The sequence below is a fragment of the Phocoena sinus genome, chromosome 13 (genome assembly GCF_008692025.1).
Source record: "Phocoena sinus isolate mPhoSin1 chromosome 13, mPhoSin1.pri, whole genome shotgun sequence".
Taxonomy (NCBI): domain Eukaryota; kingdom Metazoa; phylum Chordata; class Mammalia; order Artiodactyla; family Phocoenidae; genus Phocoena; species Phocoena sinus.
The window spans coordinates 968,634-989,635 of NC_045775.1; the positions used below are offsets into that span (position 1 = coordinate 968,634).

The following is a 21,002-nucleotide window of genomic DNA, read 5'->3' on the forward strand; positions in this document are numbered from 1 at the left end:
GGAGTCCACTGGGAGGAAAGTAAGAAATTCGAGAGCGCGTGGGGTGTGTTGCTCTGGTGTTTGCTCACGGCCCAGAGTGGCTCGGGAATCGAGAATACAGGGCCCCGACGTGAAAGGCCCCCGTGACTCAGGCTCTCTCCCAAGAAGTGCAGCTGGGCTGTTATGTACCTTGTTTTTTTCACTATTTACGATTTCACCATTGATGTTAAAATCCTCTAGTAAGGACGTGGTACCTCCCTGTACAGCATAGATCCCCATGCTAATGCCACCCTCTGTATCGTAGCACTGTGGACGTGTCACCAGCTGATTCCCGGTGACGGGCACTGCACTACTGTTACCCACTGCGTCGTAACACTGGGGACTCTCGGGGGTGGGCAGTGCAGGCAGATGCTGAGCGAGGGAACCGGCGTTAACACCGAGGGCACACGTCACGCTCACCGGAGCAGCCCCTTTTGAATGTGCTTCCTGAGACCACAGAGGATGTGTTGGGGACACAGGGTGTCCTCTGACCCCCATGGAATTTCTGCCCCCAGATTGTCTGAACTGCTCCCATCTCAGTGCGAAGGGGTGTCCTTGTGGCTCCTTCTCATTCCAAGATGTGGATTTGGAGTTTATCCCCAGCAACGTTCTGAGTTTCTCCGAAAACATATTTGGTGTCGAGAGCATGCCCTGAGCCGTGGAGGGAGGGAAGCGTTAGGGCAGGAGCCTCTGTGTCCACCTGGGCCTTTGGACAGACGGGGTCTCCCAGTCGCAGGCGTTCATTTGCAGGGGCTGTGGGTCAGACGGGAGAGTAGCAGGCTTTGCAATCGCTTTATTTCTCCTGCTTGATCCCCCTCCATCCATGCATTTTGATGGCATTACGGAGGAAGCAGACTTTTGCGAGCACCTGGGTCCCAGCTGGCGGGTATCACAGGATTGCTGGGGTCTCCCCGCCGAGGATGGGGGGCTGAGTGGCTCATACTCTTCTGACCCCCTTTCTTGCCTGGAATTACTGCTGAGCCCGAGGGCGCTCAGCACCATTGCTGGGCAGGGGAAGGCAGGTATGGAGTCGGACGACCTACAGGGACGGCCCTTCGGAGGCTCTCTCCTCAGGTGTTCTTTTCCTGACAGTGTTGCGACCAACACTGCTGAATCGAGGGGGCTCCAAAGTTCATCTCTTGGGTGAGCGTCCCCCTGGTGTGGCTGAGAATGACGTTTGTTTATGGCAGCGAGGCTGGTACTTCGGGCGGGGAGGCCTGGGTGCTGGGGAGGGGTGGTCCTGCAGTCCCCAGGAAGCCCCCAGGCTTTTCCTGTGGCCGTTCCTCTGGGGGCAGCTCGGCCGATGGGGCGCCTTCCCTTCACTGCACTGGTTACCCGCGAGGTCTTTCTCAAAACTCAAAAACCCAAGATCTTCTCAAAACTCAAAACTCTCAAGCTCTCAAAAACTCAAGACTCTGGGTCCTGGAGGTTTTTCTGATTTCCTTCTTTGATCATTTTCTTTCTTCCATTTTCTCTCGTCTCTCTACTTTTTCAGAAACTCCTATAGCTGTTGGTTATTAAATCACATGAATTGTTTCTCTATTTTTAAAATATTATCTTCTTTTCTCACCTCTTTATAATTTAAGGGAGAGTTCCTCAGCTTTGTATTCTAACTTTCTATGTGGATTTTAAAGTCTTACTTGCCTTTTTTTTTAAAAAAAAAAAGAGATCTTTCTTGTTCTCTGAATGTTTTTTGAATTATGAATATCACAACTTATAATATTCTTTCTATCCTTTTCTGTCTGATGACAAATTACAGTTGTTTTTGTTTTGAAGTCTTCTCCTTCCAGAAATGGCTGTTTTCTCTGAGCTTCTTTTCCTTTTCTGTCTTCTTCTAAGCGTGTTTATTTTGTTTTCTGTCCTGTTACCTGGCGCATCCCTTAAATAGCTGGAAACCCAAGGCTGCTCAGTCCCGTTCTCCAGACATCACACCTTCCTCTGGGACCTGCTGGTTTCGGGGGTGGAACACCGCCCCGTCTGGATGGGCTGGAGTGGCCACAGTGGCTCTGAGACAAGCTGGGGGGTGCCGGGGCCTCCACATTTCACTTAATGCTCCTGAGTCCAGCACAAGGGCCACCCCTGTGTCCAGCTGCTCCTGGGGTCCCAGGCCAGAGCTTCCCACTCCACTGGGGTGACGGGGGCATGGGCTGGACATCTAGGGGTCAGGCTGCTTCTTATGGAGACTTTGAACTAGTCCTCTGTTTTCAAGCCTTCTCTGAACCCCCCACAGAGGGCCCACTGGTCTGTGGGTTCCGTGGGATCCGCAGCCCCCCGAGCTCCCCCTTCACCCATGTCCCCCGCCAGCCCTTCCTCTCCCGGAGATGCAGGTCTGAGTCATTTGTCTGCCAGCTTTGCAGCTCCCAGGACTTGGTGGATGGGATAGAATTCACTTCTCTTTTAACAATATTTTACCGTTTAAAAAACTTTCGGGGTTTATAAACTGAGAGTAGGTCACTTCAGTGGAGGTTTGAGATTGAGCGGAGACGACTGTGTGCTCAACCTGTGGCGTCTGACCAGGACTTTGTGTAGAGATGCCCACTGAGGTCTGGGGTCCGTGGGCACTTTGCTGTAATGTGTGTGCTCTTTCCGCCCCTTTCCTGGGGGCCAGTGTGGCGGTCTCTCTCTCCTGGAGTGACGGTGGTCCTGGTGGCCAGATCCTAGGCACACCTGGTCCAGGGGACGGAAGCTTAAGTGTTGCCATGACACCCAGGGGAGCATCCTCAAAGACAGACCCGTCCTCCATCCAGCAACAGAAACAGCCTAGAGACGAAGCTTCCAGGGTGGGTGGGGTGGGAGCGAGGGGGTCAGAGGGCAGAGCCACGGGGGATGGAGCCGGCAGCCGGGTCGGCCCTGCTGGCCCGGGCCTAGTGACGCAGGATCACACCTAGTGACCTAGTATCCCCACCGCCCTGAGCCCCACTCGTTCTCCTGCCGCATCCTAGCAGACGGCGGGGAACCTGCTTCTCTCTGTGTTTCTCCTTTTGCTTGTCTCTAGGAAGCCCGGGGCTCACATTCCTGTAAATCACTGCTGGGGGCTGATCGTGTCCCCAAAGGAATGCTGACACCTTAACATCCAGAACCTGTGACAGGACCTCATGGGAAATGGGGCCTTTGCAGATGCCGCTGAGTCAAGATGAAGTCGCGCTGCGGTGGAGGCCTCGTCCCGTGACTGGGTCCTTACGAGAGAGACACAGAGGAAGGCCGGGGACGACGGCGCAGAGACTTCGGGTGACACCCAGGATCGCCGTCCCCTCACGCCCCTGCCCGTGTCGTGACCTCTGTCTTCCGACGCCAAGAGGATAAATTCTGTCGTTTTAATCCACCAGTTTGTGGTGTGTGTCAGGCAGCCTAGGAAGCTGATCCCATCAGACCTGTTAATTAACTTTGGACTCCTAATCCAGATGTTTCCCCATCTCCTGTGATATTTCTATCAGTTTTTGGATATGTGAACATAACTGTTCTGTAAATATGAGTTTCTGCCATGAGCTCAGGCGGCATTGACGCGTTGGGGGGTGACAGATGATAACAGAGGAGACACCCCCGGCATTAAGAGCTCAGGGTAAAGGCGCCGCAGGAGGGGGGACGCGGGGCCCGGCCCCCTGGCCAGCGGTGAGAAGTGTGGCCGGGCGTGTCCTCACCCAGCTGGGCCCCTGGCTGCACAGGGGGACTGCTCAGGGCACGTTCTGGGAGGGAGGACCCGGTGTGAGGATGGCAGAGGGGAACCCCAAGGGACACGGAGCCACGGAGCTTTGGGAGGGGAACCGGGCGCAGTGGGTCGGGGCCTGCAGGGCATCCAGGGTGGGAGCCCCCAGCCCGTGTGGGTCACACTTCAGCTTGTATTAACTGAAATCAAACAACGTTAAGTGTCACGGGGACTGGACGTCAGCCGTGGGCCCGGCAGCCTCGCACGTCTGGTGATGACAGAGCAGCCAGTAGGACACGGCGGCCGGTCACGCGTTCTGTGCCCGGGGCGGCATCGGCCTTCAGAGGGGCTGGCGGGAGAGCCCGGAGAGTGTCATCGGTTCTTCAGCGGAAGAGAGCCTCCTCTGGGGGCTCAGGCAGGTTTCTGGAGACAGAGTCTTCTTGCAAAGGGAATTCGAGGAGAAGCGGGCGAGCGTGGGCAGACGTGTTAAACTCACCTTACGTCTAAGACTCTGTAGCTCGCGCAGCAAGGACTGGAGTGGCCCCGCTGACTCTCTCAGGCATCTGAGGTCATGGGGGCATCTTCTCTCCATTTCTCTAGAGTCACGGAGGCTCATGACCTGCCAGTGACACCACCCGCGGGGCCAGTGCACAGGGCTCTGGCCTCTTGTGCTATTTGGTTCCCAGGACGTTTCTTCCAACTCCACGCTGCTCGGGGGACGAGCAGAGGACAAAAGGTGTCGGGTCCACGCAGGCCTGGACAGAGCGCCTGGGGGGCCGGGGCAGCTTGCAGGGAGGCTGCTGCCTTTAGATGGATGAAGACGTGATGGGCTCGGGGCCAGCGCTGCCTCCCAGCAAACCTCGGCAGGAACACACCAACGAAGACAGTCTTAGTGTGAGTGTTTCTCAAACCGTTGTGAGGACCAGAGCATGGGGGTCACAAGATGCGTCCAGGGGAACGAGGCCAGGAAGGAGGTGGGGGGCTCGGGGGGGTCCGGCCCAGTTGCCTGGCCCTCCTGCCATCAGGACGCGGAGGGGATTCTCCCTCTGCCGGGTGTGGGCCTGGTGACTCATCCCAGCCTCATCTTTGTGCCCTCACGGCCCTGTGGCCCTAGTGTCTGGACCTCAGGGGTGCGGGGAGGCCTGGCCATGTCGGGGTGCCCCCGAACGCTACCCTGCTGACCGGGTGGGGCTGCACGGCACCCACAGGCTGGGGGCTGGGGTCAGTGCGGGGAGCCGCGGGTGGGAACCAGTGTTCCTTAGCTGATGCGTTTTTTCGTTCTTCCTCTTTACTTCACCTCTGGCTTTGCTAGAAGGAGAAGCGTGTGCTGCCTTAGAGCTGGAAGCAGAGAAAGGGCTTGTGAGCTTCAAAGTCTCAGTGTTTTGGAGATGCCGGATCCCAGAGTCGGAAAGAAGTCAGCGCACAGGCTGTGGTTCTGGAAGAATTCATCCTGGCGAGATAAAGATTCCTAGAGAAGGGGAAGGAGAAGAGATGGAGGTGCGAAGAGAGCTGAGATGCTGCTGGTCCGGAGAGGAGACCCACGCCCGGCAAGAGACGGGGCTGCAGCAGAGACCCGGCTGCCGGGGACAGACTCCCCGCCCCCTCCCCCGAGAGCAGCCTGGCTGGGAGAAGCCCCCAGAGGCCCCACCGCCTCTGCCCTTCAGAGGCCTGGGAGGCAAATGCTGGGGGGAGGCTGGCTGGAGAGGCCTGGCGGTGCCAGGAATACCGAGGGCCAGCCACGTGGGCTGACGGCCAGACGAGACGACCTGGGAGGCCCCAGGCTGCCCACTGATCGGGAGGGACACCCTTGGTGGATGCAGGGGGCACAGGTGCTGGAGGCCCCAGGCTAGGCTCTCGTCCCACAGTGAGGACAGGATGGAGAAAGTCACAGAAAATGGGCGGACGTGTGGACTTCGGATTTCTTACGACACGATCACAGTTTAGAAACTGCTGAGTTCCTGAAAACCTACTTCAGGTTCGCTTAAGAGTTGAGGGCGATGTTGTCCTGATCGGCAATGATCGGAAGAGTCAAAAGTCCCACGTGTGTGTGTGTAACTGAGATTGAATCACATTCTGGACCTGAAAGCTTTGAAGACTGCAGTTTCTCCATCTGTTTGTTGGAGAGAAAAATGACCTTGTGTATTCATATCGTTAATGTTTTGTTTGTACATTGCTTTTCCCTATAAAATTGTGACAGGCCAAGCTTCTTGGGGCAGGACTGTATTAAGAGATTTATTTCTCCACAGACCCCTGCACTGTGGCCAAAGCAGCAAGCCTACGGGAGGCCGAGTTCTAAACCAGCCCTTGGGTCCCTGCGAGGTGCCCAGGCCAGGTTAGCCCCATCCTGGAGATAGAGGTACTGGCGATGGGGCGGCCCCTCCTATGATCAGGTGATGGGGCGGCCCCTCCCGTGGCCCGGCGATGATGTATAAACAGCCCTGGACGGCTGGAGGGGCCTGTCCCCCTGCCGTATTGAGGGCCATGTGGCCAGCACCCGAGGGAGCCTCCAGCACTGACAGCCACCCTGGTCAAGAGCCAGCAGGAGGATGGGGCCTCGGTCCTGGAGCCTCGAGGAGCTGAGTTCTGCCAAGACCCGGATGAGCTTTGGGGTGGGCCCTGGGCTGTGGGCTGGGTGGGGACATACCTGCAGACACTTTGGTTCCAGCTGGTGAGGCCCGAGCCGGGGCCCATGGAGGCCAGGCTGGACTCCACCCTGCAGAATCCGACGGAGCAGCCGCAGGGTGTGGCTTTGAGCCCCTGCGTTTGTGGTTCTCTAGAGAACTGGTGAGAAAATGTCCAGAAATCTGTGGGGGAAGCAGCCTGGGCGCGTGTGCCACGGCGAGCCCAGATCCAGGTGAGGTGGATGCTTGGGTGTGTTCGTCCAGTCTTTGTCGGATGCGTCCCAGGCCCGGGAGAGACAGGTGGGTGGATGCAGATGCGCTCCGGGAGGAGGAGTCTGAGAACATCGAACGAGGTGGTGCTTCCCCAGCAAAGCCCCTGCCCCAGGGCCGCCTGTGGTCTCGGGCCCAGGACGCTGGCAGCTGTGACCCCAGCTCCTAACTTTCATGGGCCCTTTGGGATTCACGGTTTGGAACAGATGTTGGATCTGAGCTCTCCCCTCCTTGGTGCTTTTCGTCAAATACTGGAATGCGGAGATTAAACAGTCGGGACGCCTGAGCTGCTTTCGGGGCCAGTGGTCGGCGCAGGGTGGTGCCCAGGGGACGGGCCGAGCTGCCTGATGTGGGGCCTTTCCCAGGGGGGCACCTGGACCAGGGACCCGGCGGGAAGCTGGGCTTTTAAGGGCAGTGGATTCAAATCCCCCGAAGGCTTTCCCATGCAGTTGTGGGACCAGTAAGGCCAGTGGTCCAAGGAGCAGCTCCAAGGAAGCGGGTGAAACGGGGGCAGTGAGGCACGTGGCCGTGAGGACCGTGGTTTCTCGGTGCCGGCGGCTCATCATCGTGGCGCCCGTGAACCCTGCGTCCCTCCTCTGGGGGCGCTGGCTCCATCAGGGCAGGAGGCCCGCAGCCCCGGGAGCCTCCCCACGGAAAGGACTAGTCACTCTGCGGGGCCTCACTGCGCCCCTCCGCTTGGGGGGCCCACCCCCGCGCAGAGCAGAGGGTAGCCCGCCACGGGGTGCAGGTTGCCACCTGCCCAGCCTCTTCCCGCATCCGAAGCAAAGCAGAGAACAGGGCTGCCCAGCGTCCCTCTGTCCTCCTGATGGGCAGCCTGGTCAGACAACTCAGGCTTGAGGAGTGAAATGGGGGCCCAGCTGACCGAGTCCCACAAACGCGCCAGAGCAGCACGAGGTCTGCTCCGCATGCAAACGCTCTCCACCCCCGACAGCATCTACTCCTCTGGAGGGGCCACCTCGACCCTCCACCCTCCTCACCTACTGCAGCTCACAGAGAAATCCAAAATGGAGACGTTTCCTCTCGTCGCAGAGTGAAACACGATGTTTCCAATATGCTTCTGTCGAACAGAAGACCACCCGCGGGTCCGGAGGCCCGGCCATGCCTCCTGTCCCCCCGCCTCCGGCCAGGAGGCAGCAGGGGCAGACGGTTGGGGTTCAGAGGGGGCGGGAAGGGGTGCGTGACAGCCCCGGGGGCTGGACGAGAGCCCAGGAGGCAGCAGGGGCAGGGCTGGTCTGCAGCCGGATCGCAGCTCCTGGGCTGCGACGCTGTGGAATCTGGATTTACCACCAGCGGGTCTTGAGTAAGGAACTCTGGGGCTGCTTCAGTGTCCTCCATCCCCACGTGTGTCTTGGGCGAGCATGGCCCTGGTCTCAGCCTGAGAGGGAACAGAAGGCCCACCTCCGTGCTCCTGGGCAGACATGGACCCGTCCTCAGAGGCCAAGGGCAGTGGGCTTTCCTCCTGGCGGGACGGCTGGGCGGAACGGAGAGGTCAGCCCTCTTCACTCCCTCTCCCTGGGCTCCAGCCCACGAGACCTGGTTTCTTCAGTACCTGCCCTGCGGCAGCCCCGTGTTTCTTGCAAATGCACAGACAGACAGGGATACAGACGGTCCACGGATGAAGCCCCCAGACAGTCCTTGGCTGAATCCAGCTTTCTTCTTGCTGGCAGTAGTGTTCTCATGTCTAAAATGGGAACTATGCAGACCTCAGGGAGCTGTGGTTGCCTGTTTACGTAGGTTTTGGTAAAAGCTATGGCTTCTCTGCATTACAGAGAGGCAGGTGCCTAAAGGCTCGCTCTTCTCCTTGGGCTCACAAGGACTGCGTTCCCCAGCATCCCATGCAGCCTACATTTCCCAGCATCCATTGTACTAGGTGATTCTACGGACCTGGTTCCACCTGTGGGATGTAAAGGAAGTGATCCGTGCTCCCACATCTCCCGGGTGAATCCTGCATGTTCTTTCCCTCTCTGGCTGTGGAATGAAGACCACCACCCTTGGAGAATGTGCTGAAGGTGGCCGAGCCCTTTTCTCCTGTTCCCTCATCCAGTTCTGTCATGTGGGCAAGAGGTAAACTTCCACTCTTTGGAGCCAGTTTGGGTGTATCTGTTAAGGCAGGTAGCCTATCCAGCTCATATTTACATTAAACAGGATGGTTGGTTGCAAAAACCCCTCATAGTAAGCACACAATACGGTGACTCGTTTTTATCACGATTCTCTTGGAAAGCGTCAAGCACAATAAACATCCTGAAAAAGCCCCTCTACTCATTTCTAAGAACCGTAGAGGAACTGAAGATAAATAAACCACGTCATGTGGTTCAGGGGGAAGAGGTTTAGGGGGCTGGGAGGGAATTAAAAAAAATATTTTGGTCAAGCTCAGTGAGAGATGACTTGCTTCTAAGATTATTTATTTATTTGTTAGGGTTAGAATTGCGGCTTTAATTTTGGAGAAGCTTCCTAATCTACATAAAGTGGTAAGATTGGGGTGATAGCACAGTGTGACCAGCACACCCGCACACAGAGAAGCGGTTCCACAGGTAGAACCCCTGCCCACGCCCTCCCTCCTGCCCAGCCCCTCCCTCCAGCCTGCCTCCCTCCTGCATCACCGGCCCCATAGTGCACACAGTCCTGACACCTGCACCCAGCCTTGGGGGGTCTTCCCGGCCAGATGAGCCATTGCCCCCTGAGCCAGCTGAGACCCTGGAAGAGCATCCTCTCTCCTGCCCTTGCTCCTGACACCTCTAACCCTGATCCTGGAATCCCGAGTCCCTGTACCCTTTCAGGCACCGTATCGTGCCTCTGATGAAACCCCAGTGGCTCGGTCTGCCTCTCAAGATCTGGCCCCGTCAAGTCCCCGTGACCGCTCTGTGCCTTTAATTCTTTTCACCCGTTGGTTTCATTCCTTCCGGTAAATCTCGTATCCAGATTCACCCCTCCTAGAAAACCCTCCCTTGCTCCCGAGCCCCTACAAGCTACTCCCAGGTGTTGTCTCCCATCCCACCCGCCGTTTTTGACGCAGCCAATCCTGACCATAGAGTAAGCCAATCCCTAGTCCTTTATAGCAGCTCTGCCCGGGAAACAGGTACCAGGAGGAGGTCCTCCCACCCATCCTTACACGGAAGAAATGAGTGGAAATGATTTTGCAGCCAACAGGGACTGTGGGAGCTCAGGGCACGTGTCACCTGTCAATGTCCTTTTCCCAGAATATCCATGTGGTCACCTCCCAAAGAGGAAAGCGGGGCGAGTGGGCTTCCTGGGACCCGGAAGCCAGGGCGGGTGCTCCCCCTTCATCCACGCACCTTAGGAAGTGATCCTTTATCATCTCGCTGGGTGGTCACAACTTGGAGGGAAAAGAGCAATAAAACAGGAATTTCTGTTTCCTTCTACTCTTTTTCTGATTCTAAAAGCCGCTTTGCTTTCATGGCACATGGGTTGTACAAGGAGCCCTGCATCTCAGGGTACCACCCATGTCTTTCTGGAAGGCCCCTCCTCACTGAGGCCTTAAAGGTCTGGGGAACCAGACAGCCGACGGGCCCCGGGCCTCCGGGGGAAGAGGCGTATAGAAACCCTACCAAGCCTGTGTTTGTGCCCAAGCCATGCTCCTGCCCAGGATTTCGGTTCTTACACCTCCAGGGAACAACGTTTCATCTCCACAATAAAATAAATGAAAACTTGTTCAACAGTTGAAAACTGCAGGCTGACGTGCGACAGGACATGATTCCACCTTAAAAGCCAGGTGATTCTGACACAGGCTGCAATGTAGAGGGACCCCAGGACGCTATGCTGTGCGAGATAAGCGATCACGGGTCAGACACCATGTGATTCCACTTAGGTGAGGACCAGAGAGTCAGATCCGCTGGAGAGTGGGTGCCAGGGGCCGGGGCGGGGGCTGGGAGTGAGTGTCTAGCGGGGGCAGGGTTTTCCTGGGAAGGTGGAGGGCTCCAGAGGCAACAGTAGCAGTGGCTGCGCAGCAGTGAGACTATGCTTACGGCCCCTGAACTGGACACTTAGAAATGGGTGAGACGGTAAATTTTATGTTATGTGCTTCACAGCACAATTTTAAAAATGCAGGTCAGCTCTCTCAGGGTCCTGATCGTCTCTCCAACCACTCCACCCCACGCCCGCGCCCTGCCAGACAGATTCACACCCGGAGGGAGGGCGCCCGCCTATCACCTGACACCCCTGGGTTCCCAACCCTTTCCACGCAGCATCTACATAACCTTCCTCCTCAGAGGTGACAGGTAGCAGGTCAGACTGTTCTGATTAAGCTTCACAGTGAAATAAAGTACCAAAGTCTCTGTGCGGCTCTGCCCACCACAAGCAGGGCCCCCATGGAGCTGCTTCTGAGATGATCTGAGGGTCCACCCTCCAGCTCCATCTCACGGTGGAGCCGCAGTGCCCTGGACCAGAGGCTCGGCTCCCAGCGCAGGCTGGGCAGACCAGGCTGGTTGCTTGTTCCCTGGACTCGGGGAGCTCCTCCCGGGACCCTCCTTGGGGCTCTGGGTGAGCTGTCTGCAGACCCCAGGGCGCGTCACGAGGAATTCTAGGTGAGAGAGATTCTGCCCAAGTCACAGGAGTCACCGGCTGTGCCTGTCTTCACTCGACCTGTCCAGAGATTCCCTCCATCTGCTCAAGGCAAAGGCACCTTTGAATCAACACCCCCCTCCTGGCCAGAGGCCCTGGGGAGATGTGTCTCTTGGGGGAAAAGAAACAGGGAAGGCCAGGAACCGGGAGAGCCTGGGCGTCTTTACGAGATCACCTCCGTCCTGGCACCTGGGTGTGAATCTGGAGGGTGATCAGGTGTGTGGGGTGAGCCCAGCAGCATGTGGGGAGGGGTGAGCCAGGAGGGTCCTGCCTGGTGGTAGCGACTTGGAGTCTGGGGCCCTCGAGTCGTCCTCCCTGCGAGCCTTGAGGACGCGCTGAGTAACCAGCCTGCGAAGGCGAGTAGGATCTGCTGGGTGGCTCTGAACAAAGGGTTATCCTTCCGACTCTAAGGCAACTATCCTATCAAAGGTTTGGAAACAAGCAAACGCCACACAGGTAGCAGTTACGCCTACGCCCCCCTCTTCTGCTGTAGTTTCTGGAAACTGAGTGCTTACATTTAATCAGAGAAGTGGAGCTTGTCTTCATTTGTGTCAGATTAGCCAACCACGTATACCCTCATTCATAGGTCATGTGGGCAGGATTTTTAAATTTTTAAAAAATTTATTGATTGCCCAAAACTTAGGAAGTAGGTGTTTTTTGGAGGGCATTTTGGCACTTCCTATCAACATGTAAGAACTAGCGTTTTTGCTTCTAGGACGGTACCCTGAAGACACTCTGGTACAGGGATGTACAGAAGTCAGCAGAAGGGAGTTCCCTGCCGGGTAACATCCCGTCTAGAGTGGAGACTGGGGGCCGCAGGCCGAGCCCTCCCTCTGGAAAGGAGGGGGCCGCTCTGAGCGGGAGTGAGACGTTCGCCGGCCAAGGACACGCCTGCTACCAGCTGGGCCCGGGGCTGTTCTGGTGAAGGGCCAGCCCTCGTTCCACGCAGACGCCTAGGAAACACTGTGATCTAGTTCTATCAAAAAGAAGAAACCGGTGTGCCATGGGGGTCAGGGGTCTCTGTGCCCCTGGGCACGTTAAGCCGGGCTGTGTGCCTCTTTGCTCAAGGGCGCTTTCTGAAGGGGGACGCGGGGACTTCCCGCCTTGGGGAGAGTCAGGGAAAGACACTCACGTCTCTCTTTAGGCCCCTTCGTCCCGTCTGAGTCTCTACCTGAGCAGGAATTTCTTTTACAATAAAATCACTTCCTAAAACTGTTAAGGCACATCGCCACGCGTCATTCCGTTTGGCTCATTGCATGTTCCATGCAGTTTTGCAGACAGAGGCGAGGGGCACGGGGTTTGTGGTCGGTGAGGCCGAGGGAGCCCCGTGGCTTTGTGCCGTATGTGTGATGCTGTGTCCCCCCACCTGGATCCTGGGAAGCCGGGGCACGCCTGTGATTTGTCCACGTCAGTCATTCATCCTGACTTCTACAGGGAGCCACTTGCCCCAACAGAGCAAGCCTCTTCTTCTAAGGCAACGTAATCGCATATATAGATATTTCACAATTAAGCCAATAACAGTCAATGGTGATGATTGGCCCTTCTGTAGGTTTCCTGATGTATCTGATGAGGCCTTTGTAACCAGGTGTCACCCACTTTCCTCGAGTGGGACCTGCCTGCAATATTCAGCCAAAACGAATAAGTAACTCCACAGATACTCCTGAGTGTGTGTGCGCGCGCGTGTAAAATGACAGCCTGTTTCTTTCTGCGGATCCTGATCAGACATTTGGAAACCTCTACGTACATGCAGACGTGGTAGGACGAGTCTGTGCTTTTCAAAATAAATTTGTTTGTTTCTTCCTTTCCCGAGCCTCAGAATGTCATGAGCTGGTACCATAGTGCTCGGGGTCTCCCCTCTCAGCCTGAGGGGTGGGCGTGGCACCATCGCGGGCCAAGCGGCGCCCCCGGCCTCCCCGCGCCGCCCGCGGCGCAGAGCCTGGGCGGGGGTACTCACCTGCGGTGCGTGAGGAAGCTGCCGCTGACGTGCCCGGAGCCGTCACAGCCCGGCGTGGGGCAGGACATGCCCTCCGTCTTCACGGACTTCCAGGAGAACTGGGAGCCATTGAGGTACCCGTCCTTCTGCCTCTTGGCCGCCAAGGGGCACCCGGACGCACTTCGGTGGGAGGCGTACTTGCCGGTGATGTGGCCCTGGCCATCGCATCCGGGCACGGGGCACCTGGGGGACAGAGGGGCAGGCTTGGCTGTCTCGCCACCCTACGCCTGGTGGCCCCCCCCGCAAGGTCAAGTTAACCTGACACGAGAGACAAACCGGCATCCTCTACTGCAGCAGAAGCAAAGAAAAAGAAAAGTCCCGAAAAGACACCACCTAGCGGAGCCGTGAAGTAGTTCACCCTCCTGGAAACTGGTCCGGGCCAGGTGGGAAGAAGGTTTACCTGGAACGCCAGAAAGTCCAGGCTTAGTGAGGGATGCAGATGCCGTGCGTGAAAAGGAAGAACCAGTTTGTTGGAGCAAGTGAGATGCGGGCATCTGTTGAGAGGCGAGTCACAGCTTTTATGGTGGAGATGTGCAAAGTCAATGGGAGACTGCAGGATTATTTTTAAAAGATTGTCGTATAAACCTGTGTTCTTCTCAGGAGCTAGAGAATATTCATTTGTTTGGCTGTATTTTCTGAGATCACAGGATACCCTTCCAGTGAGATTGGTTTTTGAGCAGCAGAGGTGGTATTTAGTTAAGTTTCCGGGCATAGCTTTGGCACGAGGTACCCCAGGAGCACTTTTTTTTTTTAAATAAACAGGAAAATCATTGGTTGGAACTAAGGTTCAGCAACAGGGTAATTCAGTCGTGCTTCTGAAACTTCTCTAGTGCAGGTTATGGCAAAGGGCTGAGGACTCACAGCCAAACCGCAAACACATTTTAATTTTAATCAAGACTTTTCTCTAAAGACACTGAATGAATGAGATTAAAATTTCAGGGAGATAGCAACAGGTTTATCTCACAGACTTTTGAGACCCAGGCTCACCGGGCAGCGGTTCGGGGCAAATGCCTGTGGGGAGGGGGAGGGGGCTAGCCTTCTACCCACCGTGCTCTCCATCCCGCCTTAGCGAGAAGCAGAGTACAGGCAGCTAAGCGACCTCTTCCTAAGCTGGAAGTCAGCCAAGTGTTCTCTTAGGCTGTTGTAGTTAATAACTTCCTGCACTCTCACGGACCTGCCTTTCCCAGTAAATTACACTGCTTTTCCCATCCAAGGTAGAGGGGACTTTCTTATACTTAGGTTACTCAGAGCATCGGATGGCTGGATGTTTGGTTATCACCTCACCTGTCATTTAGAGGATGCTTTTGGTCAGTTAGCAGGTGTGCATGGTCTGGTTTCAATGCTGTGACCTCACACTTGACCGACCTCTCCAAGCCTGGCCTCCCCGCCAGCCCCCAGCTTCCACTGACCCGACCCCGGCCCCCAGCTTCCCCCGCCCCCCAGGCCCCTGACCCGCTCCCCGGCCCACACACCTGATGGGCTCCTGGTCTTCCTTGTCCTCTTTGCTCTGTGCTATCCTGATGCCGCTCTTCTTGGCTCTCGGGCAACCTGAAAGGCTAAGGAAGAAGCGCGACTTCAGGAAGCGCCTAAGCTGTTCACCCCGCAAGCCCCTTTCACTGTCGATGGGGCTTTGACGCAGTTTCCTCCAGCAGTTGGTGCTTCTTGGCATGAAAACGATATCCTGGGGGCAGCTCCTCTGTGCTCCCCCTAGGCCTTCAGACGCTGTCAGGCCCCCGCGAGGGCGCCCAGAGCCTGGGTGGGAGAAGCTGGTGTCAGGAGTCACCAGGAGAGGCCGGGCTGACTTGCCAGAGGGGGATGAGCTTTCTGCACAGAAGGGGCCACAGGGAAGAAGAAACACACGCCTCCCCATTCCTTTTTGGTGGCGTTCCTGTGGCCGGATTCCAGAGCCCTTCGTCTTGGGAGGGCGCGTGTCCTGGGCATCCGTCCCCACTTACCTGGATACGGCTGGCTTCCCATGGCATCTGCGGAAGATGCAGTGCAAGTTGACCAAGCTTATTCTATTTCATTTTGGAATTTTGGAAATAGAGGCTCACGTTGTCTAAAGGAACTTTGCTAGCTGGGATGTCTATATATGAGTTTTTTTCTGTTCAACAACAGCTAACTGTAGGCTATTAGGCTATTAGATGTGAGATTATATAGAATAAGCGGGAATTTTTGCAGAGAACTGGAGAAGCAGGCACTGGACCGTTTCTGGAGCCCCCGGGGAAGTGTGGAGGCAGAGGCCCCAGGGCTGAGCCAGGGCAGGATGTGCCGTCCACTGGATCGTCCTGACCTCAGTACATGCTTTTCTGCCGGGTCTGGCTTCTGTCTGAGCACGCTGGCCCTCAGGCAAGGGCCCGGCTGTCTTGGGGGGCACCCCCATCACCCCGTCACCCCATCACGGCCGTCTCCTTGGTTCTGTTCCACGTTTATGCAGGCGCCTGGCTCCTCTCTGTAAAGTTGCAGCTCCGGAGCCCCCCGCCCCTCGTGTCCCCATTTTCAAGCGCTCCAACTCCCCTGGCACGCGGCCTCCCTCCCTACGCCGCTTCACCTGTCACCCTCTACAGGACAGCAAAAGAGACAGGGTGCGTGCACCTTGATTCACTCTCTCCCGCTCCCTCCATCTCTCTCCTCCTTTTTGGGATAAAAATTTAGAAAGTGGGGGCTGTGTTTTCACACCTCTGCCCCCCCCCCAGGGTCTTCTGTGAGAACTGCTCTTATCCTGGTGGGTCACGGTGGCCCGCAGGAACCGGGACGCCGCCTTCACACTGCAGGACCGGCTGCAGCTCCTGCCGCCCTGCTGGGGCCCGTGTCCGGCCTCGGCTCGGCGGCTCTGCGATCTGGAAACTCCGTGGTCTGCTTGGCTTGCTCTGCCCCTGCTGAGCCGGTCCCCCCGCCAGGCCCTCCTCTGTCCTCACGCTGCCACGGCTCCTTGGTCTCCAGGTACCAGGCGGCGATGACTCCCAGCTGCCCCTCTGCAAACCGTGCTGCCCGCGGGGACTGGGACACCTTCGCTGCTGCTGCTGCCGGAAAACTCACCGTCCTCCCCGGCCAAGCCCACACCACTCCCGTCTGCTCCTGTCAGGGGCCAGAGGCCGGGTCACCCGTGGCCGTTCCCGGGTTTTCTCTCCCACGAGTCCTGTGGCTCTTCCGTCCTGAATGCCTTCCGAGTCGATGTCACTCCTGCCTGTAGGATGGGGTGTCAGAGCCGCAGGGCTCAGCTGCACGCGCGTGTGGTCTGCTTAGCCTCTGCCCGCTTCCGACTCACCTCAGGATGGACCCACACCCCTGCACGCAGCACCCAAGGCTCCTGGTTTGGGCGCCGCCAGCCCTGCTGTCCCTGCCCCACGCGGTCCTCTTGGAGGCTTCCGGCATGTCTCGGTTCCGGCCAAGCCATCCTCGGGCCTCACATCCCTCCCCGTCTGCTTGGCCTCAGCCTGGACGGTCTTCCTCCAGGAAGTCTTCTCTGCCCACCTGCCATCCTGACAGCAGCCCTGGGGCTCTCACAGCCCCCAGTCCCCGTGGTGTTTCTCCCTCCATCCTGGTGACTGTCCATTCGCTCGTCCACACGAGTGTCAGTTCCCTGTGTGTTTATTCTCCCTTCTTCCTCTGATTCCCAGGCCAATGCCTTGTGCAGAGCAGGTCATAGTTAGATGTTTGTCGTGAGTTAATCAGTGAATGACGAGGAGGGGTGGGTGGGACTCGCGGATCCTGCCTGGGAGCCCGTCTTTCCTGCCCGTCCCCACACGGGGACCTTAGTGGTGAAGGGAAGCCACAGGCCAGGACGCTGGCCAGGGAGCCTGGCTCTGTCCTGCCCCCACCTCCTTCACTCTGAACTTGGGAGAGAGGTGAGGCTCTGCGTCCTCACCGACATGGGGCTGGGGGTGAAAATAAACTGGAACAGAACCAAAACAGAACAGATAGCGCAGCAGGGAACTTAGTCTGGACCCGACCCTGACTCCGAGGAAACCCTGGCTCTGACACGGGCTGGCCTGGAATCCCGGCATCCTTGTCTAGGTGAGGGAGTCCACAGCCAGCTCTCGCAGGCCGGTCTGGGGTCACTGTCACCTCTGAGCGTGGGTCCCGTGCGCTGGCCCCTCACATGCCCTTAGGAGAAGAGCCACGCTCAGGGAGTGAGATTATCCACGCACACGTTCTCGGCATGTAGTGAGTGCTCAGTACAGCTTGTCTTTCGCTGTCAGAGAACATTCTGGAGCCCGAGGGGTGCCACTGCTCTACGAGATGGGGAGGGGTCCCGGGCGAGTCAGATTCGTGCCGCATCACCATTTGTGAAACGCCTGGGTGCCACCTCTGCCTCGGAGCACCCGCTCCAGGCCGTGGGGCCTGCTGCTATTGGCAGGTGGGAGGATGGCGTCGGAGGAGGCCTGGGGAGGCCACGGGGACGACCTGGCCGAGAGGTTGCTGTGCCAGCCTGTCTGGAAGCTGCAGAGACAAGCCAGCCTGGAGAAGGGTCAGGAGAAGAGAAAAGAGGCCTGGGAATAGGACCTTTGAGGGAGAGAGCTGAAGCAATGGATTTCTCTATCGTGGTCTGAAGACAAGAAGACCAAGCCACAGCCTGAACCCCTCCGTGTGCGATGCTCAGTGAGGTTTCTCCGCTCAGGACAGACAAAGCTTCTGATGATGGGGATTTTTTGATAGAACATCAGAGATGGTCAACAATATTGATTAAAATGGACTTAAAAAAGCTTCAGAGGAGGGCTTCCCTGGTGGCGCAGTGGTTGAGAGTCCGCCTGCTGATGCAGGGGACACGGGTTCGTGCCCCGGTCTGGGAAGATCCCACATGCCGCAGAGCGGCTGGGCCCGTGAGCCATGGCCACTGAGCCTGCGCGTCCGGAGCCTGTGCTCCGCAGCGGGAGAGGCTGCGACGGTGAGAGGCCCGTGTACCGCAAAAAAAAAAAAAAAAGCTTCAGAGGTGACGTTGAGACAGAAAACACATCACCATTACAACCCAAACAAGAGCAAGGCAAAGCAGACCCCACCTGGGGTCGGGGGTGACCCTCCTTTCCCTGTGTGAACTTCGCAGGCCGTCCCAGGTGCAGAGGTCCATCCACGACCAGATGTGTGACACTGGCGGTGGCCACTAGGCTGAGTTCTGTCTCCGACACATAATTGCTCAGAGCCTGTTTCCTCCAGTGCAGAGAGAAATGAAATTACCTGCTGCTCAGGGTGGCTCTGAGGCTGGCGGGGCCGAGTAGACTTTCCTAGTTCCCGGGACAGTGCCTGGGACACACAGTCCTTGGTGGCAGCTACAGCAGGGAGGAGTGACCTCCTGTAATGTAGACAGCGTCTGCATGTGTGCATTCGGCCTGGGGGCCGGGGGTGGGGGAGTCCCGGCCACAGCTGCTCAGGGGCACCCGAGGGTCCTCGTGCTGTGACTGCTCTTCCCCCTGGAGCCCGAGGACGGGCGTGCACACCCCTTTTCGTTGCGCTTCGCAGACCTTGCATTTTTCACCAGCTGAGAGTTGTGGCCTCTCCAAGTCAAGCGAGTTCTTTTGGCTCCGCTTTTCCAACAGCACTTGCTCGCTTTGTGTCTCTGTGTCACATTTCAATGGTTCTCGCACTTTTCAAGCTTTTCTATTACTGTCATATCTGTTATGGTGACCTGTGATCAATGGTCTTTGATGTTACTATTACAAAAAGACTACAGCTTGCTGAAGGCTCAGATGATAGCTAGCATTTTTTTAGCAGTACAGCATTTTAAAAACTAAGGCGATTACGTCATTTTAGACATAATGCTACGTGCACTTAATAGACTACAGGGTAGTGTCAACATAACTTTTGTATGTGGTGGGAAACCAAAGACGTGTGTGACCCGCTTTACTGTGGCCTTCGCTGTACTGCAGCGGGTGGCCTGGAACCGAGTCTGCGTATCTCTGAGGTGTCTGTGGCTGCCTGGCAACCTGGCACAATTTAGCGGAAGGCTGAGGAATCGGTCCCTGAGAGGCGTTTCCCTGTGGTTTGCATGTAGGTAACATCGCCTCATGTTCCTGGGAATGGATCAAGTAAGAGTAACCCCGAAAGGCGTGTTTCTATGCGTACTTACGACCTTCCAGGGTCGTCGGGCCTGGGGGGCTGCTTCCGTCTTTCCGCAGCGTCCACAGGACTGTTACCCTAGCCCCACTTCTGCTCAGCCAACAGCTCAGGCCCACTCTAACTCCTACGCGTGGAAGGCATTCTCGGATAAACGATACTGCGAAACGTGCTCTACTTTTAATAGGCCGCCCCCTGTAGGGCTGTATGTAGCACTGAAATGTGCTGAAAGCCAGATCAAATTTACTTTCCAAATGTACAGAGCACTCCTGGTGCTGTTTAGTCCAGGCACAGAGTATAGCCTAACTTACGTTTCATTCACAAGTTTACGCGATACGCACGTACCCACCATTCTAAAATATACGTTAAATGCATATGCACATGTTCAGATTAGGAGTAAATTTACGTGATGTCAAACCAGAAAGAAGTAGTAAAATAGACATTTGGATATGAAATGACCAGTAAATGTTCACTTTTAGTTTGCAGGCGTTATTCAGTGCTGGGAATTCTGGCCTTGTGAGGACTGAGGTAAATTCTGAGATAAATCAAAATAAAGAGTAGCACAGAGTGCGCTTGACTTAGAAACTTAACTAGCGCTTTATTTTATTTTATTTCGTTTTCTCTAAACCGCTGATCCTACGCTGGGAATCCCTTTTGGAATGTATTCACCCTTGTTCTACACACGATACATCACCCTTGTTCTACACTCACAATACAGCGGCTGGCTCTGGGCCGCCGGGTAAAACCAGCAAGACAACCCGGCAAGGCTCCTCTCGACCCTGTGGTGCATGGCAGTGGCCCTGGGAACACTCGGACATGTCTGCAGACACCTAGCTGTCAGGAATGGGGATGGCGGTGCCACTGGCATCTAGTGGGTGGAGCCAGGGATGCTCCCCAACATCCTCCAACGCATGGGACGGCCCCCAGAGCAAAGAACGATCTCCTCCCGAGTGCCCACATTGCCCAGGTGGACAGCCCTGGTCTAGAGAATGAGGTGTTTTTATCAAGTCAGTGTGAAGAATCCACCCATAAATTGAGGAATTCAGTTCTCCTTGTTGGTCATCATAATTCCTACTCTTCCCAGACCCGAGCTGTAGAAACGATGCTCCCAAACGGCTGGAAAGTGAACACAGAAGCCTGTGGCCTTAAGGAGGAAACAGCCCACCCTGCCAGCTCCGTCTCTAAGCCACGCTGAGCCAGCCAGCCCGGGAGCGCCCCCTGCTCTGAACGCTGGGATCTGGTCACTCGGGCAGCCACACGGTGTGGACCCCCCGTGACGCACACAATCCACTCTGCTTGTGGACGGTGCACGGGCTGTGGGGTGACCCACACCAACTGTCCTGACTCCCTCCCTCCCTCTCTCCTCCCCCTCCTTTCTCTTTTCTCTTCATTTTTGTTGCTGTTTTTGTTGGGGAAGCATTTAAAGCTGAAGGGCTCATCCACATTCCGACTGCCCACTTTATAATCTGATTTTAGAGGGCGGCAAGGCGACAGCTACGTTGTAACATGGTTTGTTTATTTGTTAGAATGCAGCACCCCTTCCTGCATCAGAGACTTCGAGTTACGAGGGTCTCCGTTCAGAAAGGCTCTTGTCCTGACCTTGGCTTGTTGATCCTGACTGAACACGACAAGGAATTCTCGCTCCTGCGCACGGGGTCTAGACCCACCTTTGCGCAGGTGTTGTACCAACGGGCTCTCTCAACCCACTTCTAACATAGGGCCTGGTGTAAGACACACGTTTGTAAACTCTTCAGCGACCGTGGGCCTCTTGCTGCCTCAGACGACTGACTCTCCACGCTGTACTGAG

The 21,002-nt window shown here is 56.6% G+C and overlaps 1 protein-coding gene across 3 annotated transcripts in view; it reads right to left on the reverse strand.

Annotated features, from left to right (window-relative positions):
- Positions 1–21,002, reverse strand: part of MYT1L (myelin transcription factor 1 like) — a 136,866-nt gene that overhangs the window by 14,034 nt on the left and 101,830 nt on the right. For all 3 annotated transcript variants that reach the window (XM_032652890.1, XM_032652889.1, XM_032652891.1), the window contains exons 16-17: positions 14,617–14,700; positions 13,106–13,327 (exon numbers count right to left, since the gene is read on the reverse strand). In XM_032652890.1, coding sequence (XP_032508781.1) covers positions 13,106–13,327; positions 14,617–14,700 — 306 coding nt within the window. The remainder of the gene's footprint in view (positions 1–13,105; positions 13,328–14,616; positions 14,701–21,002) is intronic.